Source organism: Leuresthes tenuis, unplaced genomic scaffold, assembly GCF_036924035.1.
Source record: "Leuresthes tenuis unplaced genomic scaffold, fLeuTen1.0.hap1 SCAF_22, whole genome shotgun sequence".
Lineage (NCBI taxonomy): Eukaryota > Metazoa > Chordata > Actinopteri > Atheriniformes > Atherinopsidae > Leuresthes > Leuresthes tenuis.
The window spans coordinates 26871580-26885147 of record NW_027325376.1 but is presented as its reverse complement, the minus strand read 5'-3'; the positions used below and the strand labels follow the sequence as shown (position 1 = coordinate 26885147).

Here is a 13568-nt window from a genome sequence, read left to right as displayed (position 1 = left end):
CAGCATGATCCTCTGTTACTTCGAACGTGGAGTCATCCACTCCGTTGATATAAACCAACAGCTGTGCAGTGTCCTTTATGTCATTACTTTTGTGCAGTGTAAGTGAGAAAAAAGTCAATTGTTTCACTTTATCTCATAACTGATCATGGACGTTAGCTCCCATTTCTTCTGTTCTCTGAGTGATTGTGCTTGCTGACATACTCACGGAACACAGGGTGTCTTTTTTGTCAGACTCCTTGCATATCCAGCATATAGCCTTGTCCACACAATGAATGAAAAAAATAAGCATTCGTCCACCGCTCATTAAAAAGCCTGCACTCATGATCAACTTTTCGTTAATGATTCATAAACTAAATACTGTGGGGAAATTTGACAAGGTGAGGAGGCTATTCTTGACACACAATACTGAGGAGAGAGCAGTGTGAACGTTATGTTATGATGACTACATAGGATTCTAAATACAGTGGCCATAAGAGGACAAAAATCCATTTATGTTATTATATTCGTAGCATTCGATAAATAGGCCAGGGTCCATCTCTGAAAAAGGCTGTGCAACAGCACCAAAACCTACCAATGGCCAAAAAAAGAATGACATATGTACTTGTTAGGAGTCGCCAAAGAGAATGAACAGGTAAACATAAAACTGACGGTGTTGAAGTCCGGTGCGGGAGAGATGGAATACATTACGAATATATTTTTGAGGGCCAGGAAAAATTACATGGTGGGCCGTATCCAGCCCCCGGGCCATAGTACTTTCTTCTAGTACTACAACAAATAGTGCTACAACTTTGGACTGGACACATTAAAGATAGTAAATATATCAACTTCTTGACTCCCTTACAAACAGGCATGATGACATTCTTAACCACTGCAAGAAGTCAAATTTCAGATTATGTTTTGTTCAGACTTTGTTTCAGGAATATTTTCAGGAATATATTCTGAAAAAGAAAACTTTTTTGAAATGCATTACGAAAATCTTTTAAATATTCACATTGCATTGGTTGAACTTACCACTTTCCCCTGTTTGCGGGCCAATATAACTGTGCGATTAGTATCCTGCAGCCAGCTGGTGTATCTAGTGGGAAGGTAGTCTAGGCCTCCATAGATGTCCTGGCTCATAGACATAATTTCATCAAAATCCTCCTCAGTGGCTACAGCAAACTGGAGGCCAGCTTGGGACAGTGACTCTGGGAGTTGGGGCATAGTCAGGCTGGTATCAATCTTCATCTTGAAACTGATGAGATGAAAAAATCAAGAAGAGATTAACAAGAACAGTATTAATCAAGAGTAACAGATAATGACTACATTCTCAATCTGGTCAAAAATGCCAAAGCTCAAAGAAAAGTAGTAAAAGCAATTCTCCTCATTTTATACCAGAATTTAGTACAGTCCAATATTTGCTTTAACTTAGAAATTCTATTTGGAATGACTGTGATGTCTGCAGTAGGAGTCGAAACATCATCACAGCTCAACCATTAAAACTACACTAAATCAAGAAAAATGTGTTCATCATCATAAAACATTGACCAAAGGGCAATCAAACACACTTTATGCATATTATTCCTAAAAAAAATAGGTGCTAAATCAGATTTAGGGACTGGTAGGAAGTGTCCATATGCTTTTACCAATAAAACTTGTAAATCACCAATTTCATCCCCTTAACCCCTACACTATTACTCTCCGATTCCACTCCTTATTACAAACACTGCTTTTTCTCTCTATCTTGGCTAAACTGTTCACAGAATTACATAGAAAAGAGTGAATACCAAAAACAATAAACATTCACACAGATCCTAAAAATACTGTTAATTCATAGCTATGATAAAATATAATATAAAGCCAGTTGTGTGTTATGTAAATGGGTGTACTTGTATAGCGCTTTTCTAGTCTAGCTGACCACTCAAAGCACTTCTAACACTACATGCCACATTCACCCATTCACACACAATCATACAGCATGTCTTAAGTCTATACATCTATACATAACTATGTGCTTTCTAACGTATCTGATGGATACATTGGTAGGCAATGTGGGGTTCAGTGTCTTGCCCAAGGATGCTTTGACATGTAGCCTGGGAAGGCTGGAGTCAAGCCACCGACCTTCTGAATGATGGGTGACTGCTCTTCCTCCTGAGCTACAGCTGCCCCAAGCTGTACTTAAGGTACTCAAATGATATGTGGGTCAATGGAACAGACAGACAAAATTAACTTATTGTTCAGGCAACAGTGTAGTGGGACCTTTCAACATCTAATCTTGAATATCAGATAATGTTGAATAATTTCACCTGCATCAGCTATTAGTTACACCCAGATGTAAGGTGTAAGAGCTTTATATTTGAAGTAATCAAAAATTTGTTTTCTTATTCACAGATTTTTTTCTCACTTAATCGTGACTGAAAACAATGCACGTGATGCAGCACAAAGCAAATACAATTAAACAAACATCTGTAAAAGTAAAACATGCAGTACTGTAAATCACCAAAAAAAAACGAAAGAGAGATGATAGAATATGATAGGACATATGTATAACTTACATTGAGTAAATGATAATATACATAAACATAGAGTTGGTATAACATCTTAGTACCTTTTTAGGATTTTACCAAATTATGTTGAGTTTCAAAAGCTTTCAAGGACTGAAAGTTGCATCCATGAATTAGATACAAGAAAAACTTTCAAGATACCGAGCCCAAGTAGTGAGACTTTTACATACACTATATTGCCAAAAGTATAAAAGTCGTGAAATTTCCTCGCTACTAAATATTCCACAATCAACTCTATGTCAGTGGTATTATAACAAAGTGGAAGTGACTGGGAATGACAGAAACTCAGCCTCGAAGTGGTCGGCCATGTAAAATGACAGAGTCGGGTCAGCGGATGCTGAGGCGCATAGTGCGCAGAGGTCACCAATTTTCTGCAGAGTCAATCGCTACAGACCTTCAAACTTCATGTGGCCTTCAGATTAACTCAAGAACAGTGTGTAGAGACCTTCATGGAATGAGTTTCCATGGCCAAGCAGCTGCATCCAAGCCATACATCACCAAGTGCAATGCAAAGCGTCAGATACAGTGGTGTACAGCATGCCGCCACTGGACTCTAGAGCAGTGGAGACGCGTTCTCTGGAGTGATGAATCACGCTTCTCCATCTGGCAATTTGATGGACAAGTCTGAGTTTGGCGGTTGCCAAGACAACGGTACTTGTCTGACTGCACTGTGCCAAGTGTAAAGTTTGGTGGAGGGGGGATTATGGTGTGGGGTTGTTCTTCAGGAGCTGGGCTTGGCCGCTTAGTTCCAGTGAAAGGAACTCTGAATGCTTCAGCATGCCAAGAGATTTTGGACAATGTTTCCAACTTTGTGGAAACAGTTTGGGGATGGCCCCTTCCAGCTCCAACATGACTGCGCACCAGTGCACAAGGCAAGGTCCATAAAGACATGGATGAGCCAGTTTGGTGTGGAAGAACTTGACTGGCCTGCACAGAGTCCTGACCTCAACCTGATAGAACACCTTTGGGATGAATTAGAGCAGAGACTGCGAGCCAGGCCTTCTCGTCCAACATCAGTGTCTGACCTCACAAATGTGCTTCTGGAAGAATGGTCAAAAACTCCCATAAACACACTCCTAAACCCAGCTCTTCTGGGAAAGCTTGCCCAGAAGAGCTGAAGCTGTTCTAGCTGCAAAGGATGGGCCTATGTCATATTAAACACTATAGATTAAGAATGGGAGTGAATACATTTAACAATATAGTGTATGTTACAACAAATAGACTATAGGACTTCTGTGAATGGCTAGCTCAGGACAGGTCCTGGCACCTGAGTTCATATAACTGAATGTCCTAAAATGAGGCTTCTCTGAGTGAAGAAGTTAGACAGTAACATGAAGTCATTCCTGGGAAGTAAATGTATTCAGTGTACACCAGTCAATGACCTGCTACAATTCCAAATTCAGACATTAAGTACAGAGTACTCTTAATTATCACGGGACCAACAAGAGTAAAGATCTATCCGGACCACTCAATTTTATGAGGAACCGAGACTTTACCTGCTACTTCAAATAGAATGTGTGCAAATTTTACAAAGTGTAATCAAAGCTAGAACAACATTGAAGACATTGAGAAAGAATATGACTGTGCTGAGTCACAAAAGCAGTAATTAACATACATGTCAACACATAAATATGACCAAACACTGATCATTTAGAAAATCTACATTGTTGTTGCTGCCTTCGTTGAATAAAACAGATTTAATCTGCATAACATAAACAGAGCTGTTCAGATTAAGACTACAACATGCTTTTCACTCATAAACCACAGGATCTTAGCTCTGTCATTCTCCACCACCAAATGGGTCGGACGTTGTTCTTCCCATTCAGCTGACTCTTCAAGACTTGTCTTACTCTTTGTAGATACTTGGTTGTCATGACTTTTTTTGCGGACTCTTCATGGTTGCCATTTGTCTGTGGGACCCCAAGGTATTTATAGCTGTCCTGAATGTCTGCTACGGTGCCTTCTGGTAGTTCAAACCCTTAATATGTGATCACCATGCCTCTCTTTGATATAATTTGGCCGCATTTATCTTGTACAAATGACATTCCACTGTCCTTGCTATATGAGGTATGTTGGGCATTAGGCAATATTAGCAGTGGTTATTGGTTATTGGCTTGGTTATTAGCAAATACTAATAAGTGTCTAAGGGCAGTTATTAGTATTCAATGAAACTTTTAATGAAACCAATTTACTACAAGGCACCACTGACCAAAGTCAGAAGCTAATGACTAAAGACCAGTATCAGTCTCAAAATATATTGGTGTCAATCTGGGACATACATGACATGTACAGAACAGATATGGAGGCTACGAATCTCAGCACTGAACTTTGTAATGAGCAGTTATCACAGTACATATCCAAATAACCACAAAACAACTTATCTTTTAAAATAGTACAGTAGAATTTATTAACTTAAACTTAAAATTTAAAAAACAATGATTCAATCAATGTTTTTTTCATCACAAAAATTATTGTCTACTAAGCTCACAACATGTACAAAATAAAGAAGCAACGGGAGACAGCCTGTCTGTGTGTGTGACAGTGGGTGTGTGTGCATTTGTGTGGGAGAAGAGGGAAGGATCATGACACAAAATGGAGACCAAGAATTTGTGATGGTGAGAGCAAATGACGACCATGTTCTCAATAAGTTATTTGTTAGCCAGAAAAGCTACAACAAAGGCAGACATATAGCCCAAAGGCTAATTGGAGATCTCTAAGTTCTTTGTCTGTGGAAGCACATTTGCCCGCATGTGAAAGTGAATGATGGATGTGCCACAGCATGACAGGGATACCATGCAGAGCAGGATGTTAAAGGCTTGTCTGGGTGTCCAGGTATGGTTAACAAAGGCGTCCAATGTTAGTGTGCCATTTAAGGTGCCAGGTTAAACAAAAAGAGGATGGTTAGTTTATGTGCAAGATCATAACTAACATTAACTCAACTAAAATCAGCCTCACTGTCTTAAACATCATCACAACAAAACCTTGAAGACTCACATTGAGACAACTCAATACAATGCACTTTCAGTACAAAGAACACCCTAAGCTTAGACATGTGGTGCTTATGCTAATGGTACTGCCATCATGTTCTGTTTTTACCATGGTTCAGTCCTTGGAGAAAGGGCTGGAGACAGTTCTATGTCCAGTTGAGCTACAGTGTTTGTTGTAAATGTTCATGCTCACGAGAGGAAGGATGTTGGTCACTTCTTTTGGTCCTGGTGGAGTTAGCACTAAAGTTAACTCTGGGTCATCTCTCGGTGGACTCTCAGCTGTACACTTTCCTTGGCTTGGTCAACTGAGAAGGGGTCCATGCAGGCTTTGTGTTGTTATGTTGTGACCTCTGTCCTCAGACATCTGGCAGGAAAGAGAGATATTGCAAGCAGCTACTGGGGTTTGATTTTTGAAGCTGGGGATGTGGCTACCTGGAAAGGAAGCTATGTGCTTTCAGACTAAAGTCCAGTTTAATCCACAAATGAATGACTTCAGTTCACAGGGTCCCCAATATGTGTTACGGTGAGTAGATGCCTCACTCAGTCCTGGCATACAGCTTGAGATCATCCATGTAGAATGGATGGCTGATGGTTGTTCTATTTCAGAATCAGTGTCCATATGCATCCTTTGTGATGATATAGCTGAGGGAGTTCAAGCCTATGCATAACAGCAGCAGCTGGATTTGGCATCCAGGTTCGTCCTCCACAGTCCCATTGAATTCTTGATGACGGCTCTGAGTGTCTTGTTGATGTTGCAGAATTCCATGCATTCCAGTATCCACATGTGCAGCATTTAGTAATCGGCTTTGTTGTAGTCAATCCAGGCATTGCATAGGGTTCTCTCGATAAGTAGCTAGTGTTTAGTTCCTTTGCCGTTTTCCTCAATGTATTTCTGGGCTCTGGTCATGTATTTTGCCTAATCATCTTATCCATCATCTTATCCTTAGCTTCCATGTTGTCCAGAGGCAAGTATGGGTCAGTAGTTGACTGGAACTGCTCCCTTCTTCACGATCAGGCACCCATCAGGGCAAGTGCCTATTATACAAGCCTGTGGATCTAGGCTCTAGGTCACACATTCTCTAACAGTGTGTAATGGAGCCATGATTCACTGATGACTCTCCCAACATTAATACAAGATCTGGTTTAAAAAGAAATATGCAAATCTGAATGGAAATGAACGCTGTGACAATGCATTAGCTTACTGAAACCAAAGCTGAATTTCTGTGGTTTTAAGGTGTGTACCTTTTTAATTGGCCAGGTAGTGTATATAGCTTTTACCAATGCTAAAATACAATTCAGTTAAATTCAGTTTTATTTCTACAGTGCCAAATGACAACGTCATCTCAAAGCACTTTAAAAATACAGTCCAACTGAAGCCAATTAGAATCCAGTTACTTCTAATACATGCAGTCATAATCAAATCATATAAAAATAATAAAATTCCAAATTGGTCCAATTCATACAAAGCCAATTTAAAAAAAAAATTTCCTTGCTCAGGAAACCAACAGATTGCACCAAAACTTTTCTTCGACCCAATCCCCCATCTTGAGGATGCATGAGGTGACTGTGGACATGACTGTGGTGAAGACATCAATGGAGGTGAAGGTGAGGTCAGGATTTTGCACCGAACTGAGGGAACCTGGAAACTAAAGTACTGTGCGGAGGTGATTGGGGATGAAAGTGCATCTGTTAAAACAAAGAGAGTTGACTTGAATGAACCTAATGACGTGACAAGGAAAAAACATGACAAGAAATTATTGAGTACAAATAAACCTAAAAACAAAACCCAAGACAAAAAAAAAAAAGTGTAAGGTGTAAGGTGCCAGTTGTGGTAGGATATGAATGGGATGTATGAAATGCTCTGTGGGGATAGTTTTATTGATGTGTTATCATGATTCAATAGCAAAACCACACACAACAAATGATCTGAGTTGTTTAGGTCAGTCTTGTAAAATTAGGAAAAAAAACAAAATATACAGAAGGCAGTAGTCAAAATGAGGTAAAGCACAGTACACTAAAGGCCTAAATTATTTTGAAGCAAAAAATGCCAAGGATTCAGCAGAAACATTTCATATTTGCTCAGAACAAAAACAAAGGAAGCTGTCATGGCAGTAACCACATCACAGGATTTTGTAAGCTTCCCCAATTTTACACAGTTGGTACCACATATGGTATCACTCTGCTGGAGTGGAAAAGTTTGGACCCCATACGAGACTCCGGAGGGTTATTGTGAAGACGTGTCTGTCACATTAAGATGATGCTGGAATCAGTGAACGACCTTCATCTGCAAGTGTGCAACAAGGCCTCCAAAAGGATGGACAGGGAAGCTTAGCGCTCCACCCCAAAGAAGTGAAAAGCGAAGTTGAGCTATTTGAAACTTCCAGTGAGCTATCCACAACCACTGTCAAAAAAAGTGTCCTAATCACTCTGCTTTAGAGAATTGATGACCTCGATTGATGATGATGTAAGGACCCTGTGTATTCTACGTGCAGTGTTTACTGTCACCTCTCGTAATGACATGTTCTCTAGGTTATGTTCATTAACCTGTTCTTCTTCCAATAAGTTCCAGGGGCTCCAGAGCAGTGTCCATCACAGAGCCAGCCCTCTTTATCAATTTGTTTAGTGTCTTTGAATATCTGGCTGTGATGACTGCTGTCATAGCAGATGGCTACAAAACAGATTGCATTCTCCACTACAACCTTGTAGAAGATATGCAACATCTTGCAGACATTAAAGGATCCAAGCTTCCTTAAAAAATACAGTCTGTTATGTGCTTTCATGAAGACCGTCACGGTGTGAGATTTCCAGTCAAGTCTGCTGTCCAGGTAAACTCCCAGCTAACTATATTCCTCAACGACTTCCACCTCCAAGACAGAAATAGTGTATGGCTTATTCCTTGTTCTCCTAAAATCCACAATCATCTTTCGATTTCTTTGTGCTCAAGATTAGGTGATTGTTCCCACAGCATGCCACAAAGTGAATAAATAGTTCCCTGTAAACAGCCTCTTGACCATCACTGATACTCCTAACCAGTGAAGAGTCATCTGAGTTTTTCTGGAGAGGACTTTGAGTTGCACTAGAATTCTGAGGTGCACAAAGTGAAGAGAGACAGTGAGAATACAGTCCCCTCTGTTGCTCCTATGCTGCTGACCACAATCTCGGACACACAACCCTTCAGTCTCACCGCCTGTGGTTTGTCACATTGTCAAGAACACAGGTGGTGGTTGAGGCATCCACCTGCATTTCCTGAAGCTTCTTACATAACAGTACAGGCTGAATTGTATTAAAGGTACAGAAGAAATCAAAGAACATGATCCTAACCATGCTGCCTTCTTCATCAAGATGAGAGTGGGCTTGCTGAAGCAGTTCAATGATGGCTTCTTCAACATCAGCCTCAGGACAGTAAGCAAACTGTAGTGGGTCCTGAGAGGTGATCACTTGCTTACTTTGGTGAGACAATAGTCTGTCCAGGGCTTTCATGATGTGGGATGTTGGAGCAACTGGCCTGTAATCTCTGGGGGAAGATACATGAGATTTTTTCAGGTACTGGAATGAGGTACGATTTCTTACGCTGGACTGGAACTTTCTCCTTCACAGTGACATATCCAGGATTACACCTTCGGCTGTTAACAAGCACTGCGATACCTCCACCTCCGCTTTTGCTTAAAGCTGTGTGGAGAGGCACTGGAGTCAGATATCTGCTTCAACAGCCATGTTTCAGTGAAACACATCATACTACATTATCAATACTCTTTTTATATCCTCCTGAGTTTATTAACTTTGTCAGCTAAAAATCTGATATTCCCCATAAGTATCAAGGGAAGACCTAGCCTGAATTCCCCCACTTGTTCCTGCATGTTGCTCCTGTCTGACAACCAAGGCATTTCCTCTTCAAATCAAATCATTGACCTCTTTCTCCAGGCTTTAGTTCATATTTGGAAAGCTCAGCTGCTCGCGTAACCGATTCTTGCATGGCAACTCATCATAACAGATATTGAAAAGTATCAAAAATATAGAAAAATTCTCTCAAGTCTCTCAAAACCAGCGCAGAAAAATGTATTTTATATGAATCACAAAATACACAGAATACTTTCAGACCAATTGCAACTTGCTGCCTACTTTGGTGTAGCACATTCTAGAAAAAAATATGTGGAAATAAGGATGAGATTTAGCAGATCGGACTCTGCTAAATTGATATTCAGTCAGAAGCACACAATTGTGAAATGCCTTCGAGAGGATGGACTGAAGGAGATTGAGTTGCACTACACTACTCTGCACATGATTAAGATAATCTCTTTAGAATATTACCAAAATTCCTCTAATAGGCTGCAAGGAGTAATGATTTTCAAATCTTATAAAACATTTAACTTTCAATGGAACAAAGAAAACATATCACATGTTGAAAGAGCGATGTCAGTGCTAACTGGATTCCTGGCGAACCTCTTAGACATTTGGCCATTGTTCTGATCAGAAAATAATCTTTTTCTAAGCACAAGCTTTTTTATATAGAAAAACATTTCAGACAGGTGCTGGTGAGCACATTTACAGTTACTTCTTTCATTTATGATCACAAGCACAGGTCAGGTTTTGTAGGACAAACAGTTCCCCTTCCCAAACTGTCAAAGGTGGTAGAGACCACATTCAGCAAAACTCTCAACTTCGCTATTTTTTTTAATTCATTGTTTGTTATTTTTTCTATGTATCTCTCCCTGTTTGTATATGGCTTCTCTTTCCTGGTGGGCGTGGTGGCTGGTGCTGCCTTGATTCCTCATCGTCCTTACCTGTGGCTCATCCTGTGTCAACAGCTTAAAAGCTCCAGTATTCTCTCCTCTCGTTGCCAGTTCGTCTGTTCTCGTAAGTGGAAGACTGTACAGAAAATGCGAGTGGCTCACCAAAACCATTCTCAGCTGGGAAGCCACTCTGCACCACCACTGTTTTCGCCACCACCAGGCTCTATCAAAGTCTGTCACACTACAGAGAAGGCAGTCTAAGTTTCAAACCAAATTTACCGGTCAGTGTGGAAACCTTTTTGAATCTCACTTTCTTCACAGACCTGACATTAATAGTTTACTATCTCCCCTCCCAGAAACCTGAGCCAGTCATCAGGAGAAATTATTACCAGTCGTCATCACCTGTTTTAGAAATTCAGCTCTTTGTTGTCAATAAATCACTTACCATTCTACTTACCTGCCAGTTTTTGCTGGATTGTGCCTGTGAACAAAACCTTAACAATGACATTCTGATTAAAATAATTTTGAGAATTGGATAAAGCACAGTATTAAGATCTAAGGAGGAGCTGAAAATAACTAAAGGCGTTGGAGGGTGGTGGAGCCTTAATCGTGACAGTTTTTTTCTGTGAAAAAAACAATCACAAAACTGATCTTATCAGTACTATAAAATGTCACACTGTCAGCATATTGCCAAGCAGGGTCAAATAAGAAGTTTTTAAAAAAAATCTTCAAATGTTATTTGAAGAGTTAAAAAAAGGAAAGTTTATACAATAAAACACCCCCTAATCAAATGCTTTTGTAGCCTCTGATCAGCAAGCAATCCAATCACTACAGTACATGTAGATCTGTTGAATTTCCTCCTCCTCATGAAATTATAAATTAAATAAAAAAGCAGGCTGGTCTGGGAATTTTGGTTGCCCTCTTACCCTATGAGATATTTTTGGCAGACAGGGCAGTCCATGAAAGGGATTATCCTCCTACAAAGCCATGCTGTTGTTATAGCATTGTAATAGCATGGTTTTAGCATTAGCTTGCTGAAATATGCAAAGCCTTTCCTGGAGCCCAGACTTTTCACAACTAAAAATATTTGGAGCATCTTGAAATGCAAAAAATATGACAATGCTATAACAAGCAGGAATGGGACAGCGTTCTTCTCCCAAAGGTCCAGGAACTGGTCTCCTCATGTCTAAGAGATTAACACACTGTTAAAAGAAGAGGAGATGCTACACAATGGTAAACATGGACACTTCCCAACTTTTGTAATGTGTTGCTACCATCAACTTCCTTATGAACCTACACATTTTATAAAATAATATGTTTCACTTTCAACATTTATATGTTTTTTATGTTGTGTGAACCAAAAATGATTGGTTTATGAAATATGCAAAGTATCGTCCTATATCTTTATGTACAGTGTCTGAATTGGGGTTGTAGATGTAGTCATAGACGTAGAAAAAATAGACGCCGCATTGACCACTGTTGCCTATTGGTGCTGACGAGCTGTGGGGCCGCCATCTTGGACCGGTCACCCGCTCCATTCAGTGTAATCTGTCTGGCAGGCACAATGAAGTGTCAGCATATAATATGATTGATTATAATCATAACTCGCTGAATATAAAACTAATTTTCACTTTTTTTTTCTCCAAATGTCATATAGGTAGACATGATACCGGTCACATGATTCGGCATATTTTAATTTTCAGAGTAGCCTTAACAGTAATAGAATATTCTGGTATGTGATATGTTATGTATGATAGGTAGGCTATTTTTTTTGCAAAAGACACGAAATATAATATGCGTACACACAAATATAAAAATACTAATATAAGATAGAGAAGCAGAAGCAGACTGTGTACTACTCAGCTATTTTAATAAGTTGAAAAATGAAGAAATAATACATTATACATCCATATATAAGATAAAACACAATAGAGAGAAGTTATATATCAGAAAAAAATGAAAATCTACATCTACATATATTGGAAAAAATAAAAATCTATATCAAGACCAAAATCAAGTACCAAAATACAATTAAATTATAATACAATTACCCTGAATAATTTACATTAAATATTATTTAATTACTATCTCTCTAGATCTGTCTCTCTCTCTCAAATAAATGAAAATCTATATATATCAGAAAAAATGAAGACAGACAGATGGAGAAATCAAATGTAAATTTTCAAGTTAAACAAAAGAACATGACACCAAACCATATTTACACAACGTGCTCATGAAAGTTTAAATGAGCTAAAAGCCCTGAAAGAGGACTGTGTGCAGAGCTTCTTTCTCGTGCTCCCTTTCTGCAGGTCAACAGAGGTGAGTTTGGCAATGTGGTGCAGCCTTATGACTCGCTTACAGGGAATCCTTCCATCCTCAGAGCAACTTCCCACTTCTTCCTCATATCTTTCTTTGGGAAACAAAGAAAAAATAAAAACGGGAGATTCGAGAAAGTCAACACAAAAACATTTTAAAAAGGAGGTCAAGCTTATTTTCTTCCTTCTTTTTCTTATTTTCTTCCTTCTTTCTTAAGAGGGTTCGGGTCAACAAAACTCCCATTTTGAGGCATATCTGTTGATGATAAACCAAAGCTGCTGAAATTGTAAGTAAACTAGTTTGCAAACTATTCTTCAGTCAGATGCTCTGTTGTCTATATTTTTCAGTAAGTGGGGTGGGTATGAGACAGGAGAGATATTTTACTTTTTTAGGATGAAAGTATACAGCATACAGAATAATACAGCCTGTGTCACCTGTGTAAAATTTGCTGCTCACTGTTATATAAGCAATATTTGCATTATTTGTACAATAGCATTCTTGTGTCAGTTGTAATCTAAGCCTGTGTTATGGAATATATGATTCATAAAGTCTCAGTTGGCCTAATAGTCGGGTGAACACCGGCTATAAACATAGCCTAGCTTAACGTTTGCTGGCTACGGTTTCGGTGGCGGACATAAATACAGTACAATAATATTCTATTCACAAAATACAACCAATAATAATGTTGAATCTTACTTGTGAAAAGTAATTCCCGACCCCTGATCGCAATCGTCCGCCGATTTGCACAAGAACACAGTGCTCTGGCATCTTAAATACTCTGCTGTCTATGGGTAGGTTGACCGGTCCAAGATGGCGGCCGTATTTCTCGCGCCCCAGCGGTCGATGCGGCATCTACTCTTTATAATGTCTATGGATGTAGCAATCCAAAGCCACAGTCATGTAAAAAAGAAAAGAACAAATATAAAGACCTGAAAGTGGAGGAGTAAAAGCTGTGTAAAGTGAAGGGAATGGTGTTGCCAGTTGTAATGGAA

The 13568-nt window shown here is 39.3% G+C and overlaps 1 protein-coding gene across 2 annotated transcripts in view; it reads right to left on the bottom strand.

Annotated features, from left to right (window-relative positions):
- nat16 (N-acetyltransferase 16) overlaps positions 1–13568 on the bottom strand; it is a 63140-nt gene that overhangs the window by 14077 nt on the left and 35495 nt on the right. For both annotated transcript variants that reach the window (XM_072376683.1, XM_072376684.1), the window contains one exon: positions 1012–1234. In XM_072376683.1, coding sequence (XP_072232784.1) covers positions 1012–1234 — 223 coding nt within the window. The remainder of the gene's footprint in view (positions 1–1011; positions 1235–13568) is intronic.